Source organism: Perna viridis, chromosome 2 (assembly GCF_037379345.1).
Source record: "Perna viridis isolate PV_CMFRI_1.1 ecotype Kerala chromosome 2, ASM3737934v1, whole genome shotgun sequence".
NCBI lineage: Eukaryota > Metazoa > Mollusca > Bivalvia > Mytilida > Mytilidae > Perna > Perna viridis.
Window position 1 is genome coordinate 8,663,855 of NC_142446.1, and position 18,850 is coordinate 8,682,704.

General features: G+C 33.0%; 1 protein-coding gene across 4 annotated transcripts in view; it reads left to right on the forward strand.

Moving 5' to 3' along the window:
- Window positions 1-1,288: 1,288 nt before the first annotated feature.
- LOC148623538 (uncharacterized) overlaps window positions 1,289-18,850 on the forward strand; it is a 40,791-nt gene continuing 23,229 nt past the window's right edge. The window contains exons 1-5 of one of the 4 annotated variants that reach the window (XM_088565412.1): window positions 1,289-1,410; window positions 3,640-3,728; window positions 5,848-5,943; window positions 8,032-8,090; window positions 12,154-12,315. In XM_088565412.1, the coding sequence (XP_088421538.1) occupies window positions 5,893-5,943; window positions 8,032-8,090; window positions 12,154-12,315 (272 nt within the window). In that variant the 5' untranslated portion in view covers window positions 1,289-1,410; window positions 3,640-3,728; window positions 5,848-5,892. Of the gene's footprint in view, window positions 1,411-1,538; window positions 1,629-3,639; window positions 3,781-5,847; window positions 5,944-8,031; window positions 8,091-12,153; window positions 12,316-18,850 lie in introns of those variants that run through there. The other 3 variants (XM_088565411.1, XM_088565413.1, XM_088565414.1) reach the window with 3 other exon arrangements.

Sequence of the window (18,850 nt, forward strand, 5' to 3'; positions counted from 1 at the left end):
TATTTTCATCAGAACTTTGTCCTTATCAATTTGTCAACTTTATAACTTATGTAACTAAAATCCTGAATAATTTCTCTCCTTAGTATGCACATGTCAAATGTAAATCTTATAGGGTTTAAGTTTTACCAGTATAAAGACTGGGTAGATACAGTTATTTTCACACATCATTTAGACTTTCTTGGGAGTGACCAGTCCTGTATCATAAAGTCTCTGATGTAGCATATACATCTAATGTGAAAGGTTTTTTTTTTCGTAAGAGCACTGATGAAGAAAGATCCGGTTATTAGAATGTTGTATGTTTTGCAATTTAATTCCATATCTTGATATATTCTTTTATTACAAAAATAATTTCCTTGTATTAGAAATTCAATTTTTGATATTAGAAGAATGAAATATCTTGATTACTATGGCAAGCCATAGTGGACAAAAAGACATATTATTTTAATATATAAAAAAAGATTTTATAATATTAGAAATTGATTTGTTAATATTAGAAAATGAATTTCTTATATTAAGAAATGATTTTTATTGTAAAAAAAATATGTTTCTAATATTAGAATCTCGTTGAATTTTTAAAATTAGAATATGAATTTTTGTTATTGAAATTCCATTTCTTAATATTAGAAATTCATTTTCTTAATATTAGAAATTCATTTTCTAATATAAAAAAATCATTCTCTAATATTGAAAATTCAATTTCTAATATAAAAAAAATCAATTTTTTATATTAAAAATTCAATTTCTTATATAAAAAATTATCCGATTTTTTTATTATTAAAAATGATTACAAGCGTCAGACGGTTAATAAAATCTTAATTTTTGATATTAAAAATTCCTTTTCTAATATTAACAATTGAATTTTTAATATTAAAAAATCGTTTTTTTTTTTTCATATGAAAAACGATAGTAGAATTTTTTATATTAAGAATTGAATTTCTAATATTAAATAAATGAATTTTTGATATTAAAAATTATAATATTTATAATATTAGAAATTTTATTTTTTATTTTTTAATATTAGAAAATCATTCCTTAATAAAAATATAGGGCTTTTTGTCCACTTTGGCTTGATCTAATATAAGAAATTCAATATTAACTCTTGCATTAGAAAATACGGCTTTGTCCTCTTTGGCTTGCCACGTGAAACAATACAAAAAAAAACAATAACATAATACATCATGCTTTTAGAAACACCGGAATTCATCCGACTGGACTGTTATATTATCCAACAAAAGCTCCGGCTCAACCGGAACTACTCGGCCATTTTCAGTTAACTAGAAGTATGAAAGGAGAAAGTCTGAGTAGTTCCGATAAGTAGGGTAGGCCTAAGTCCCGAAAACCTTCCTATGTTTACAATCCACATTTTGATGAATGCCTGTGATATTTGATATATTGAAGCAACAAACATTGGTAAAATTTGCATTAACTCTTACTGTTATGATAATAGACACAATGCCCGTCGTTGGTCATTGCTATTAGCAATTTATTTACCATGTTGATATGGTTCACTTGACTTGCATAGACATGAGTTTCGATCAAAATATTGTACTGTGTTGTCTTTTCTTTGTGTCTGACACTCTACTTAACTATTTCTAGTATTTATACCACAGAGCTCACTTTTATTGAGGGTTTGTGAGAATTTTTACATAGTTATCCTTTGAAACCTCCCTCTCAGAGCTGAGGTTTTGTTTTTGGGTTATATTTTATATATAGCAACATACCTAATTTAAATATATTTTCATTGTAACAATTTTTCGGTGACATCCTCATCCTGAAAAATGATATTCCAATGACATGCAATGTTTCCCTATGCTACATGTATACTTGGGGTTAACCCAATTCAGGTGGTTAAAATGGTAAAAGACTTAGATAAAAATAATAAAAAAAAAACAACTAATGGACATGTCTTGGTTTTATACATATAGCCTCAATGTTCATCTATCAAATGTTGAGCCCTGTGCAGGTCCGGGTGGCAAAAGAATAAGCCGACAGCAGCGCTAAGCTTATCGTAAAAGGCGACTAAATAGTGCTCAGAACCCTAGCCATGGGCTAGGGCACTCTGCCCACAGAGCAACTGTGTTGTGTGCCCCAGGTGGTGGAATGGGGTACCCCTGGCGTGTTACATGCTGGGGTTGTCAGGCTATAATATGGAAAACCTGGCCGCAAACGTAGTGGTGCACCGTGTTGGGAAAGATGCCACGTTCCTTGCATGTTAAAGAACCCTACTGTGGTATTCTCTTGGAGTAGGAACCATAGGGCTCCGCCACAGGAGGCTAAATTGCCCAACCCTACCCACCTCTCCCTATTTCCAGTGGCAATCAAAATTTGTCGACCCCATTACCCTCATGTCCCATCCCATTTTTAGCTCAACTGGCCAAAGGCCATGTGAGCTTTTGCCATCACTTGGCGTCCGTCGTCGTCGTCCGTCATAATTGTTAACAATTATACAAAACTCTTCTCCTCTGAAACTACTTAACTAATAAGAACCAAACTTTGTATGAATGTTCCTTTGGGTATCCTACATAGAACTGGTGTGGGGATTTTTGATTCGTCAAAAGACATGGCCGCTGTTACTAAAAATAGAACATGGGGGTCAGACAGTAGTTTTTCGCGTATATCTCCAAAACGTTAGGTTAAGCTGAATTCTGTCAAGGATAAAAGTGTTCGGCATGATCAGATCTATGTCTGGTCAAATTTTGTTTTAATCCGTTAAGCCATGTTGGAGTTATTGCCCTTTTTCAACTATTTTTGCTATTTTTAATGTTATTTCTTTCCAAAATCTTCTCCTCTGACACTACTTGACCAATTAAAACCAAACTTTGTATGAATGTTCCTTGGGGTATCCTGCATAGAACTGATGTAGGGATTTATGATTTCTCAGAAAACAAAAAAGATGAAATTCTTGGTCATGTGTGCATTTTGCATGTATTATCATCTGAGTGACCTTGATGTCTGTTAGGAATGCCTCAGAGATATAGTGTGTAGCAGACTATTATTCAGTGCTGTTTATATTATTGTAGATTGAAAAGTAATATTGAAATATGTACCCTATATTTAATGTGGACTGCATATAATAAGGAATTTAATGGTTTATAGTAAGTCACAATGGCAAACTCATAGAAAAAATATTATTAAATATATGTGCACATTTGAATTTGTTAATTTACACCTCTTGACCTGACCTTGATGAAGTGTGATCCACATGTGCAGGCCCTAGTAGAATTTGTGATTGCACTGAAATGAGGTACAAATGTATACACTTCAAAGAGATTAAACTTATATATATTACAATGATATTAATGGTCTTTATTACAGGTTCAAGATCAATTTGTTCTTCGATAAGAATTGAAGTAATTTATGACGATTTAAGCCAAAATTCAATTAAAGGAGGAGACTATTATTATTGTGCAAGGCATAAATATTGCAACTAATCTGTTAAATGTTATTAAAAATTAATTTGAAAAAAAAAATCCTTTTCTTTTTAATTGGTATTGATATGTAATTAGGGAATTCAAATTTACCACACCACCATGATTGGTTAAGCTGTGATGTCACAAAGTTGGTTTGTAAAGTGAAAGTAAATAGGTAATTAATTACGATGTCTGAAGAAAGCGCTAATCTCGGACGTTTCTCCTATAGTTTCAACCTAAAATATACAGTAGAAGAGATTGAGGAATGTCAATGTTCGACACCCTTGATGAACAACTGGATTTGCAGCTAGAAGACTAGTATGTCTGAGGAAAATCTGATGACTGCTTCTGAATAGTGTTCCTGTTGCCGGTGAAAAAACTTCTTGATTTTTTTTTTATCATTTGTGCAATCTTAAGCTTGGATAGACAGCATGTTTTGGTGATTAGGAAAAAAAACGATTGTAGAAATATTTATGGAATATTCTTTTACATATTAATATGCAGTACTTGTATCAGTTACAAACCGATTTAATGATGTTACGAGCTGATCGGAAGCTGTCAGGAAAAATCAATAAAGTCTGTGTATGATCTTCCTTCAGATACAAGAGTTTTGCTAGATGGCTATTAACATATATTTCAAAGATTTCAAATTTTGCATAGCTTGCACATTTTACATCAAAGATTAATTATTTTTTTTACATGGGTATGATTTTTCATTAGAGCCTAACTTAATGTAGAGGTGGTCTTTCCCTTTAATTATAAGACATGAAAAATTTCCTAATGCAGCTAAATCTCCTGCTATGACATAGGCAAGTACATTTGTAAGGATAGATTGTTTAATTTTTTATAAAAGATATGTTCTTATAATTCATGATTAAAGCACTAATATGGGTTTCATCAAATTATGCTGACAGCGCCATGAGGGTTGAGTTAGAAAAATTAAAACTTCACTAAAACTGTAGAAACAGTGAGTTCATGCTTACTCACTTAATCCTCTTTGTGCCCAATGTCAGATTTATGTACCTAAACCTGGGTTTCAAATTAGTGCTGGTCTAAGATCTGGGACCTTCATTTTTCTAATTCAAGGTCATAGAATCTTGACTTATCATAATTTAAATTTTCTCAAATTGAGGACTTTTCACTACTTCTGAAGGACCTTTCATTTATGATGCGAAAAAGTCCAAGACCTTTCATTCTTGAGAATAAATTTAAACATTGGCTAAACTGATCTTACATGACTACTTTCCACTGTTATTTCAAAGATGTCACAGTTCACGTAACCTAAAAAGATACTTCATAAACAATGTTAACAAAAACATCATAAACACCAAAAGAGGTCCATGCTTTGACATTGTACTTAAAGCATCACAATGACAGTTTTTGGTCCAATGGAAATGATAATGCCTTTCTCCAAATTTCTCATTCTTTTTTTATACACTTACAATAATCTCAAAAAACAGAAAGAAGAAATTCTTTTCATACATGCATTATACATTTTGTATGTATTAATATGTACCTTAAATGAAATGACAACCTTAACAAAACAGTTCTTTCCTACAAGTTCAACTGAAGTTGCACTAAAAAATTTGTAAGAAATCATTGTAAATCTAGAATTATAACTACATGTACATATAACCCCCCCCCCCCCCCCAAAAAAAAAAAAAAAAAAAAAAATACTGATATGAACAAAGGAAATGAGAAGATAAGTAGTATCAAATGAAAAAAACCAATCCAGTAGAAAAAAATATGAAAAAAGAAGAAGGTACTTTAATTCCTCCCTAATAAACAATCTAACTACACCTGCATGTTCTTATTTTTCCATTCATTACATGTAGCATCTTCTGCTTTTTGTTTACAGTTCAGCTTTTATCATATTGAAAGCACTATTTAAAGAGAAAATCCCAAGGGTCCTAAAAATGAATTCACTCTCCTTAGGGAAATTCATAATTTTTTCACTCTTTCCACTGTGCTCCACTTACATTTTGTATAAGGAACTGATGGAAAAAATTATAGAACTTAATAGGGGGCTCATGTAAGACCCAATACATGTGGTTACATAGGGCTACAAAGTATTCCAGTGAGAAGTTTTTGAAGAGGTGCATACTTCAGGAAAAGAGTCACTTTAAGTGAATATAAAGCACAATTAATATGTTTTGAGAAAACTGATGTTTGTACTTTTGTAAGTTGACCATATTTAATCTATGTTCCGGAAAGTATTTTAATTAAATAAAAAAAATGTTTTTTAGTTAAGACATATTTCCTGCAATATGAGTAACTCTTTTTCAATTGAAAATATGTTTACCTGTATGTAAGAACAGTCCTGTACAAACTTGGCAGTACATGTTTACCTGTATGTAAGAACAGTCCTGTACAAACTTTGCAGTATACCAATTGATACCTACATGTACTTGTTTATAATGTGTTAATTCTTTTGTAGACTTGTGAAATAAAACAGAGGACATCAACTGACAGCTCTTAAAGGATGGAGGAGCACAACTGTGAACTCTGTAAAATATCATATGTAACGGAGAAGGTATGGCAATTAGTGAATTTGTAGAAACCAGTCTTCTAATCACAATTGTTTTTTTTTATAAGCAAATGACATTCAGCTATTTTGCAAGACAATAAATGTTAATCTGAAACTATTTCTCAAGCCCTGCTAATGATTTGTAAGATGTAAATTGTACATACTCATATTACTAGTGGGTTGTTTAATGACAGATCCAAATCATTAGGATAATAGAGGACAAAGTCCTTATAACAGTATTAAATACAAATGTAACCTTTGACCTTAGAAGCACTGAGAGCCCAATTTCAATCTGACATGAAGTCTGTATTAACATGTAATACCGAGTAAAGATTTTTACTAGTTTCACATCTTTGACAAAAACAAAATGTTTAACTGTTTATACCTCACATCTTAAGAGAAAACTCCTAGTTGATGTAAAACTGTAAAAGGCATAATTATTTTTAGCTCACCTGGTCCAAGGCCACGTGAGCTATTGCCATCACTTGGCGTTCGTCGTCATCTTCGTCCGTCGTCATTGTTAACCAGTATACAAAACTCTTCTCCTCTGATACTACTTGACCAATTAGAACCAAATTTGGTATGAATGTTCCTTGGGGTATCCTGCATAGAATTGATGTGGGGATTTTTGATTTGTCGAAAAACATGGCCGCTTTTACTAAAAATAAAGCATGGGGGTCAGACAGTGTTTTTTTTTGCATATATCTCCAAAAACCGTTAGGTTTAGCTAAAGTCTGACTGGGTAAAAGTGTTCAGCATTATGAGATCTATTTGTGGTCAAATTTTGGTTTTAATCTGTTAGCCATGTTGGAATTTTTGCTCTTTTTCAACGATTTTTGCTATTTTTCATGGTATTTCTTTCAAAAATTTTCTCCTCTGACACTACTTGACCAATGGAAACCGAACTTGGTACAAATGTTATTAGGGGTATCCTTATAGAACTGGCATGAGTATTTTTGATCCGTTGAAAAACGTGTCCGCTGTTACTAAAAATAGAACATAGGGGTCAGACAGTGGTTTTTTGCATATATCCCCAAATCCGTTAGGTTTAGACTAATTCTGGCACAGGTAAAACTGTTCAACATGATGAGATCTATCATTGGTTAAATTTTGGTTTTAATCTGTTTAGCCATGTTGGAGTTATTGCTCTTTTTCAATGATTTTTGCTATTTTTAATGTTATTTCTTTCTTAAATCTTCTCCTCTGACATTATTTGATCAATTGGAAACAAACTTGGTATGGATGTTCATTGATGTATCGTGCATAGAATTAATGTGGGGATTTTTGATCCATCGAAAAACATAGCCACTGTTACTAAAAATAGAACATAGAAGTCAGACAGTAGTTTTACGCATATATATCCAAAATGTTAGTTTAGCCAAATTCTTTCAGTAGCTGAAATGATCCTTATTATTAGGACTACAGAAGTCTTCAGGGATCAAAGTTGTCAGACAACTCATTGTAAGAGTTATTGTCCTTGAAAGGGGAAAAATGATGTCTTTTTTTTTATCTTGAAAACTATGATAGATTTAGAGAAACTTTCAATTGCTGAAATGATCCTTAGGATAAGTCCTACCAAAGACTTCTTGAGTCAAAACTGTTGGACAACTTCATGTTAAATTTGTTGCCTTTGAAAGGCAAAATTCAACCAGGTGAGCGATTCAGACTCCTGGGAGCCTGTTGTTGAATTATCAATTCCGTTTGCAGATTACACCTTGCATATATTATTTACTCTATTTTGTATAATTCCATACTTATGAATTAAATAGTACTCTGATCACATGTTGTCAAATGAGCAATCACTTCAGTTCTTCATTCAAATAGAATGGCCACATGAACCTGATATTTTTTGAAAATAATTGGAATTGGAACTAAAACATCCAGAAAACTTCAAAAGAGTTTTATTACATTGTACATGTAGTTAATAACTACAATATATACTGTCAGTCAATCATTTCTGTACATAATACACCTATATAATAGAAATTAAATTAAGATGTCCCTGTAAGTACATTCTAACCAATTTTTTCAGTCATGGATATAACACAAAATTTTATTATGTAAATGGTATTGATATGGTGGTATTATTTTCAGGAGCTGAAGGATCATGAATGGTCACTTATGCATCACATCAAAGTTGAACAAAAGAAAAAGTAAGGAGATAAAAAGTACAAAACAATAATTAACTAATTTCTGAAGATATTGTGAGCCCTGTAATTGTTGCTAGAAAGTCTTTGTTCTTAGCCATTATTCCCAACTTAAAAGTAACAATAATATCACTTTCTCTGACAGTTAGGTGTATGCATTGTACCATCTTGTATGGTAGAAATTTTAAACAACTCACTCTAACATATTCTAAGTAAATTTTGTTAGAAATGACTAAATTTATTAATTAATCTTGATTCTGTGAATACATTACACTCTCTTTTTTGAGGTAAATGTGCAATAATATTGAATTTTGAAAAACAGAAAAATCACAAACTTTTAAGGGGGTAAATGTCTTGTTTTTCAAAAACTAATAACACTGCATATTAATACAATGAGAGGCTGTTATTGCCTTATTCTGTGATCCTATTATAGTCAACAATATCCTTATATAATGAGAATGGAGATGGTGAATACCGGTATGTTAAAGAGACAACAACCCCACTGGGGTGAAAAATATCTCAAGGCCATCCATGGGTCTTCAATGAACGACCAGGAAACCCTCACACTACAGGAAGACGTCAACCCAAGGCCACCCATGGATCTTAAATGAACGACCAGGAAACCCTCACACTACAGGCAGACTGAAGCTCAAGGTCACCCATGGGTCTTACATGAACGACCAGGAAACCCTCACACTACAGGCATACTGAAGCTCAAGGTCACCCATGGATCTTAAATGAACGACCAGGAAACTCTCACACTACAGGCAGACTGAAGCTCAAGGTCACCCATGGATCTTAAATGAACGACCAGGAAACTCTCACACTACAGGGAGACTGAAGCTCAAGGTCACCCATGGATCTTAAATGAACGACCAGGAAACTCTCACACTACAGGGAGACGTCAACCCAAGGCCACCCATGGATCTTCATTGAACGACCTGGAAACCCTCACACTACAGGAAGACGTCAACCCAAGGTCACCCATGGATCTTAAATGAACGACCAGGAAACCCTCACACTACAGGGAGACTGAAGCTCAAGGCTACCCATGGATCTTAAATGAACGACCAGGAAACTCTCACACTACAGGGAGACGTCAACTCAAGGTCACCCATGGATCTTAAATGAACGACCAGGAAACCCTCACACTACAGGCAGACTGAAGCTCAAGGCCACCCATGGATCTTCATTGAACGACCAGGAAACTCTCACACTACAGGCAGACTGAAGCTCAAGGTCACCCATGGGTCTTACATGAACGACCAGGAAACTCTCACACTACAGCAGACTGAAGCTCAAGGTCACCCATGGATCTTAAATGAATGACCAGGAAACTCTCACACTACAGGGAGACGTCAACCCAAGGCCACCCATGGATCTTCATTGAACGACCTGGAAACCCTCACACTACAGGAAGACGTCAACCCAAGGTCACCCATGGATCTTAAATGAACGACCAGGAAACCCTCACACTACAGGGAGACTGAAGCTCAAGGCTACCCATGGATCTTAAATGAACGACCAGGAAACTCTCACACTACAGGGAGACGTCAACTCAAGGTCACCCATGGATCTTAAATGAACGACCAGGAAACCCTCACACTACAGGCAGACTGAAGCTCAAGGCCACCCATGGATCTTCATTGAACGACCAGGAAACTCTCACACTACAGGCAGACTGAAGCTCAAGGTCACCCATGGATCTTAAATGAACGACCAGGAAACTCTCACACTACAGGCAGACTGAAGCTCAAGGTCACCCATGGGTCTTACATGAACGACCAGGAAACTCTCACACTACAGGCAGACTGAAGCTCAAGGTCACCCATGGGTCTTACATGAACGAACAGGAAACCCTCACACTACAGGCAGACTGAAGCTCAAGGTCACCCATGGATCTTAAATGAACGACCAGGAAACTCTCACACTACAGGAAGAAGTCAACTGAAGGCCACCCATGGATCTTCAATGAACGACCAGGAAACCCTCACACTACAGGAAGACGTCAACCCAAGGCCACCCATGGATCTTCAATGAACGACCAGGAAACCCTCACACTACAGGGAGATGTCAATCCAAGGCCACCCATGGATCTTCAATGAACGACCAGGAAACCCTCACACTACAGGCAGATGTCAACTCAAGGCCACCCATGGATCTTCAATGAACCACCAGGAAACCCTCACACTACAGGCAGACTGAAGCTACCCCAAAAGAACATCATACAGATATACAGCGAAGTAGTTTCTCCTATTTACTCCAGCAGCATAAAAGTTAATTGAAATTGAAAACATAACAAAACATAAAGAAGCCAGAAATAACTGACTTGGGATAGGCACATAGAATGCGGCAGGGTTAAAGTGCTTTGGCATGATCACAACCCTCCCCCTTTTTAAATCTGACCTTTATGAAAAAAGTACTATACAATTCAACACACAAAAAGTTCTGAATCCCTTGTTAAAACATAAAAAAAGAAACTGATAACTGGTATACATTACACAAACACACACACAAAGGACTACTAGCAGATAACTGACATACCAGCTCCAGACCAGTTTAAACCCACAAAAATTTAATTCTTCATCATACGTAATATCAATCCCAATTCTTCCCATGCGGGTTTGAGAACCATGGTACATAATAAATCATACAATAAGGATACAACCCATGTCATGCTGAAAACTGCTTTTAAATATATAGGGCAAAAAATGCTATCATTAACAATTTGACAATAATAGCTATACTACATTCCTTACAAATTAGCCTATTCAAGGATTTAGTCAAGTTATTGGGTACTAAGTCTGACAATAACATCAGTAAGTCAATAACATCAATAAGTCATTAACATCAGTTAGTCAATAACATCAATAAGTCAGTAACATCAGTAAGACAATAACTTCAATAAGTCAGTAACATCAATAAGTCAATAACATCAGTAAGTCAGGAAGATCAGTACGTCAATAACATCAATGTCAGTAACATCAATAAGTCACTAACATAAGTAAGTCAATAACATCATTAAGTCAGTAACATCAGTAAGTCAATAACATCAATAAGTCAATAACATCAGTAAGTCAATAACACCAGTAAGACAATAACATCAATAAATCAATAACATCAGTAAGTCAATAACATCAATGAGTCAATAACATCAGTAAGTCAATAACATCAGTCAATAACATTAATAAGTCAATAACATCAGTAAGACAATAACACCAATAAATCAATAACATCAGTAAGGCAATAACATCAATAAGTCAGTAACATCAGTAAGTCAATAACATCAATAAGTCAATAACATCAGTAAGTCAATAACATCAGTCAATAACATCAATAAGTCAATAACATCAGTAAGACAATAACACCAATAAATCAATAACATCAGTAAGGCAATAACATCAATAAGTCAGTAACATCAGTAAGTCAATAACATCAATAAGTCAATAACATCAGTAAGTCAATAACATCAATAAGTCAATAACATCAGTAAGTCAATGACGTCAATAAGACAATAACATCAGTAAGTCAATAACATGAATAAGTCAATGACATCAATAAGTCAATGACATCATCTGGCTATGAAAGTATACAAGAAAGTATCAGCAATAGCTGCATATAAAACATAAGTTTTGAACAAATTAGCACAGTAGACAAGACAAGAACTTCTTATTCTATCAAGCAAGCTGATATTTAAAAAGTGTTAAGCTTGTTCACATCCAGATAGCATGTTTATCCGCCTTTTAATACAACAAAAATGTCATTCTCAGATCCTTTAGAGGAGATCATTTTGTATTAAGGCTGGGAATATGGTATTGCTCTGCATATACTACTTCTGGATAAAATACTTCTTACAGAATAGTCCACTGTCTGTGCTTCCATTAAGATAAAGTAAGGATATATGAGCGAACAGGAAGTCATTTTGGATAGATTTGTTTCCTGTTTATACTAGACCATATAATAGAATTATGCTAATTATATACATTGACCCCTGTTTATGTGTATTATCAACACATTTGTATTTAGATGTTTTTCTGTTCTATTTACTTTTTTTTCTATTAATTTTCAGAGGATCAGTACACAAGTGTTCGTTGTGTTTCACAACATGTCCCAATTTAATAGATTATGGAAAACATCTGAATGGAGATAAACATAAACAAGCCATAGAAGATAGCCGTGTACATACTGAAACTCTAGATCCACAGGAAATACAGTCAAGATTACATTCAGGGTACTGTAATGAGAAGTAGATTTAAATGTAGAGAACACTAGTGTTTTCTGTGCATTATTAAACCATCAGGTCTAGAAAACACTAGATTCAATAATGTTATTGACTACAGTAGTGGTTAATAAATTTAGTAACTGTACAGGTAACAATTTAATGGATATTACTTAAAAGCAGAAATGGAATACAGAAAACTGAAAGAGTACAAGAAGAATGGTTTTGGTTATATAGTTAAAATTCTTACTTTCAACAAGTCCTATAATAGATATATGTTTAAAGAACATTTAATGAATATTCATGTTTGATCAAAAATAACTTGTGTTATGTGTTTAAAAATTCCCCTTTTAGTTTATTCATTATTGTTTGTTGGTTTGTGTATTTGCATTCATTATCTGTTAGGGTTTTTTTATAGTCATTGTCTACTCTCAATGAAATCATTGCAGGGACAAAGAACACCTAAGGTATGCTGCAGTGAACTTGCATTGCATGTTCATCTAAGGACTACAGAATTTACAATATTATTCATAGCACGAGTTCCAATCACCTACCATACAGATATGGAAAGCTCAGAAAGCCAAACAGAGCAAAAAGCCATACTTTTAGGATACAAAATTGATTTTCTAATTTTAAAAATTAGAAAAAAAACAACATTTTTAAAATCAGAAAATTGATTTCCCTGGACATTATCCATTCCTTATAATTGTAATACTACATATTGTAAAGGAAGAATGTAAGAAATTCATTGTCTTTATGTTTAAAAAGTCAAATATTAAATCAAAGACTGAATAAATTTTTCATAGATCTGAATTTTCTCAGTTTTGGGTTTTGAAAGAAAACTTCTGTCCAACACTGTCATCTTTGTAGGGTTCAGTGCTTTTGTTCATTAATATCTGATATTTAATGCGACCGAAACCATTGTCACAATCTAATTCTATCAATAGCTGATCATGAATAAGTGTAACCTTCTTTTTATCTTTTTTTCAGACTTTTTATTACTGGATAAAGATTTTTTCTTTTCTTTTCCATCTGAGCTTTAAATTTGTTCCTTTCAATTTGTGAAAGTTTTTCATGACTAATTGTTTATCAATAGAAACAATTTTAGCGGCAGTTGGTCAATCTTCATTTTTCTCTTTTTTTCCAAGAGGATGTACATTAATGAAACCTATATTTTTTAGATTGACTCCAAGTTCATTGTTGATGAATGTTATCATGGAGCTTTCTGGGTCCTTCTTGTTGATGAATGTTATCACGGTGCTTTCTGGGTCCTCCTTGTTGATGAATGTTATCACGGTGCTTTCTGGGTCCTCTTCGTTGATGAATGTTATCATGTTATCCTCCTCTGCTTCAACTTTTATTCCAGACACAATGATTTTGTTATTCATAGACTGCCATTGTAGATTGTCTATATCACTTTCTAGACAGTTCAATTTTGGATCAGCTCTTCAATTTCCATCATGACTTCTTCTTTGTTCAAAAGATTTTATCCTTGACACATTTTCCTTGCGCTTATCTATGATTTACATACAAAGAAACCCGTCTGTTTATTGTTTTCTTCAACTAGTTTGTTTCTCTTAAATACTTTCAATTTGTGTTAGCAATGAGACTAATTTAGCCTCTAGCTGCATTATCAATGAAGCTTCCTGTTCAAATTCTTCGCATCAATCCTGGAGATCTGATACAATAGCTAACACAGAATTCAATATCATGACAGTTTGGCTATCAAATTCCTTACATGGTCATTTTTACCACATTTCAATGCCCTCTATTTCCTAAAATAACACTTTCAACTAGCTGACTTGTTTATAACCAATAAGATGAACCCTTATATAATAACTAGACAACAGTTCATGCCGGGCATTTTAGAAATGATGATAAAAGGTTACTTTGAAATAGCCAAGATTCAATGGATCTGTGATATTGCCAGTATTTTATTTCCCATGTTTGTGCTTGTTTTTTTATTTGTTTTTTTTTTAAGCTTTAAGGGCAAAGACAATTTTTTAAAGTGTTATTTTAGGAAATACAGAGCATTGAAATATGGTAAAAATGATCATTTTCTAAATGTTGGCGTTTTGCTAAAAATTCCAGGTCAAATACATTTTTCAAGATCATTATTAGAATCAATTTATTTGTTATGTTTGATAGAGTTTAATACACTTAGCTGAAAGGCATTCATTAATAACTTATATTAAAAAAAATCTTGAATGATTGTCCACTTGGTGCTTAACTAGGTTAGAGGGGTGTGGTTAAAATGTTTTTCCTGCATCATTTTTGTAACACTTGTAGTGCATCAATCATGACCCATGGTAGGGTCTGTATCAGTCTCTCGCTAATCACACAACAATGATTCACTCTTCGGAATGTATTTTAAGTTTCTTTACCTATGACAGAATGAACAAGAGCTTTATATTGTTTTTTTTTTTTATAAAATATATACTCTGTTTGGACATTTTGTATATGTATCAATCAATTTAAAACCAGAAGTGAAAGTCCTTGTAACATACACTACATGTTTTACATGTACAACATTAAATAGTTCCCTCATTATTTGGCATTTTGTTGTTTGATTAAAAATACATGTACATGTATTTGTATATCAAATAGGACAAGCATGTACATGTATATTGTAGAGACTTATATCAGAATTTATTGACATAGATTGATTCATGGAGACCCTGGATGACCCATCCCTTTTATAAAGTTCTAACTTTAAAAAAAAGTTATATTTTTTATCTTTATGGTTATTTTTATCCACATTGTCCTTTATGAAAAATTTGGGTCCCTTTCCATCTGCAAACCTCTAGATCTGCTACTTATTAAGCATAGCAGTATACAAAATATGAAGAACAGCATGGCTGATAGACATGCCTGTAGAGGTCAAACCCTAAATAGGTGGGGGCCATTGTAGCAACCAAATATACATGTACATGTAAACATTAGTGTGGAGGTCAAAACCTAATGATATTATCCCCTAAATTATAGTTAAAGAGTTTTGCAGAGCATATCATAATACAACTACAATATGTTAAAGACCGAGATCAAAACAGCATGGTTGATTTGGCCATGACATTGTGAAGAAATGGAAAATATTTCAGTTTGTTGTTTTAAATGAAGGTATGATGTTGTTCCAATGAAAATATCTTGTACTCCAATAATATTTAGACAGAAGTCTTCTCATAAAGTTATCTACCATTTGCAGTGGTTTTATAGAAAAATTCTATAACATTGAATTGTACAAAATTAAAATATTTCATCCTTTCAAGTCCCTTCAGAAAAGATCTACAGGTATTCATTATTTCATTTGTACATCAAAATAGGATATAACTTCACAATTAGTCATGTGCATCAGAGAACAGATTTGTCAGTGGGCAGTGGCTTATTCCATTTTTAATATTTTAAAAAAAATTGGCTTATTTCGATCATCATAAATCTCTAAATGTTCTTGTAGATGCTTTCAGATTGCAGGAAAAGATAATCTAATTTTTCAAAATTTTCTTAGTGTGGGGATGTACCCAAACCCCTATAGCAGGATCGAATAACTGAACAATGTTTGTAAGGTGAATAAACTAAAAATACTGTCAATCTTACTGTGAGACTCCAATTTAGGTCTGTTTATATAATATAGAATTAATTTTTATGTTAACCACTAAAATGCATTAATAGTATCATAAGGAATTAATTTTCTGATACAGTCAACTTGGTTCAGTATACTTATGGCTAGAAAAACCATCAATATCTGGTTTGTGCATTTGAAATCAGGAGTTTAAAAGTAGCATCAGGGCAGCTTCTTTCTTGAGTACTTTGTAAATATAATTGAGAACCACACCAGTCTTGGATTTGCTAGCTTTGATGATTTAGTAATAATGGAATCGTACCTTTTTCCAAGATTGAGATTGTCAAATCATTGCACCCAAATATTTATGAAAATGACTTAATCAGCTTTTTAATACCGGACAATATCACTGAAAGACATTTTGTTCCATCACAACCCATAGAGCCTTGTGAATGTCGGACATTTCGGTCCATATATTTCAGACCATGACAATTATGAGAATGCAGTAGGACAATAAAAACCGTACATCATATAAAATTTTACCAATTAGTAAGTTGATAATAACAGGGCTGACAAAAATGATTTTATCTATTTGAATTCATGTATCCACAGGAGCCTTTAGGGTTTACGTACCTCAGTTTATTAAGAAATCTTTCATTTTTTGAATACTAACCAAATTTTTAATATTTAAAAGTATGACTATATGACCACTTTGTTTTATCTGTATGGTAGGTAATTAGAATTCATGCTTCAACTTTAGTTTGTCTACCATAGATGTACACTGTATAACATGTTCACTGCACTATTCTGTTCAATGCACACTGTACATGTTCTTTAGAATGTTGCTTCTTTTGTCCCCACAACATGTTCATCCATAGTAGACAATGACTGAGAAACTGGAATGGCACAACAGTTAATGAATGTAGATAAGCAAACCAACAAACAAACAATAACGATTATAATGGAAAGGTAAATTTTTTTGGAAAAATTCAGCACACCACATATTATTTTTAATCAGACATAGATCTTCCCATTTTCTGTATTTAGTTTTCGTTTTGTTTTCCATTTCCACGTTTTAGTAACACCCCTATTTAATAACTCTAAACTGATTTAATTTTTGGCATTTTCAAACATAACTTTGCATTGCATATTGTTTTATGATGCATCATAAAGATGACTTTCTTGATTCTACGATTATGGAATAAAAATCTACAGAAAAATGATTATAAAAATTGTCATACACACCGCTATTTGTAAAATACTAATTATTTTAAAGGATAATGAATTTGATAAATATAAAAAAAATCAGTGATTTTTCTTGAGCTTCTTATTTTCGTCATTTATAAAAGACTTCAGAATCACTTACTCCGCTAATTACACTAATCAGGAGTAAATATCCATCTATTGACCACTAATGTGTGACTTTAATGCACACAGCCAAGGTCAGTAAACTAGAAGGTCAAATGCCAAACTCAAAATCCTTTACTTTTTTGTAAACTTTGCATCAAATGACATTGGAAGTTTAATTTATTTTTGTACATCAAAGTTTAGTGTAAATCATGTGTGGGTACTATTGATAACTAAATTTTGTAGTTGCTTTTCGGCAATATTTTCTATTATGAAACAATATTTGTGTTATTAATGAAGTCTTCAGAGACCAATACTGAACAATGACATAAATTTGTCATTAACCTTGTCTGCATCCAATGGGCATCAGTTATATTCAGTTGAAATTGCACTATAATTAGAATCCCTATTTAAGGCAATATTGGGGGAAATACTTCTTGAAAATACAATGTATTTTAATCTCTCCAATATTTCAAAGCTTTAATAGAAATGGTGGATTTTAAGGATTCCTTTTGATCTATAGCTAGTTCATATTTATATCTACACTGTAACATGTATTGTGGCTTTTGTCTACAAAGGGTGACCATATGAAAGATAATAAAATATCTTATGTTAAATGCTAATACTGCTTTAAAAATATACCTTTAAATATAGTACTTAATTATCAGTTGTTTTGTTACTATTAAAACCATATTGAGAAAACCAAAGAAATTCCTTTTATACTTCATTTAACTTTTATTTATTGAGCCCAAAAGTTACCGAACATAGTCACCATTTCCACATTCATTATGAAATTGGAGTTTTCCAGAACTACCATACCATAACATACGGGTTTTCACCTGCTGTCCTTTCACAGCTCTTGCTACACTTCCTAAGTGTTGTCATGCACTCTGGTATATTGGGAAATATGAAAAAAGAAAAACAATCCAGGAAAAGTCTTCGAAAGTTATAACATCAAAAGTTTATAAATATATTGAATGAACTCCCTTGTGCTGGAGCTTTCATTCCTTGAAAATTACCTATATTAAAACAGATAATCATAAGCACATATTGTGTGTTGATAAAAAAAATGTACAAGTTGAGGTGAGTCCTGATTCTGATAAGCTTGAAGCGTAAGGTCTTGAAATGTTTGGCAATGTCACTTACCAAGCTCAATTTTAACCACATTGCTTAAACCACCATTTTTCATTTTAATATATCCTTGATATTAATTACTGACAACTTGAAAATCCCATTGTCATATCTGAGAAAGTGTTGTAACCCTGATTCCTGCTATTCAAGAAAAAAACTTTGAAAACTATCAAAGGCATTGTAAACATGATAAAATGGGTCTGTCATTCAAAAATGGTCATTTTTGTCCATTTCTGACCATTTTTTGCTACATGTGGGGTTCAACAGAAGCAACACAGGAACCAAAGCACATTCATTCTACAGTCTGTACCCCATAAAGGCTACTGAAGCCAAATAAAGTTTGTTACAGTCACGAGTGGGGGTCAGGAGTCTTATGAAGGGTCACTCATATGAAATAATGAGGATTTTTTTCCCAATTTTTGGTCTCTGGTTGGCCTATAACAGAAAGTAATCAATACAAGGGGTTGACATAGAAATGGTGGTGACAAACATCATTCTTATTTAGATTCCAGG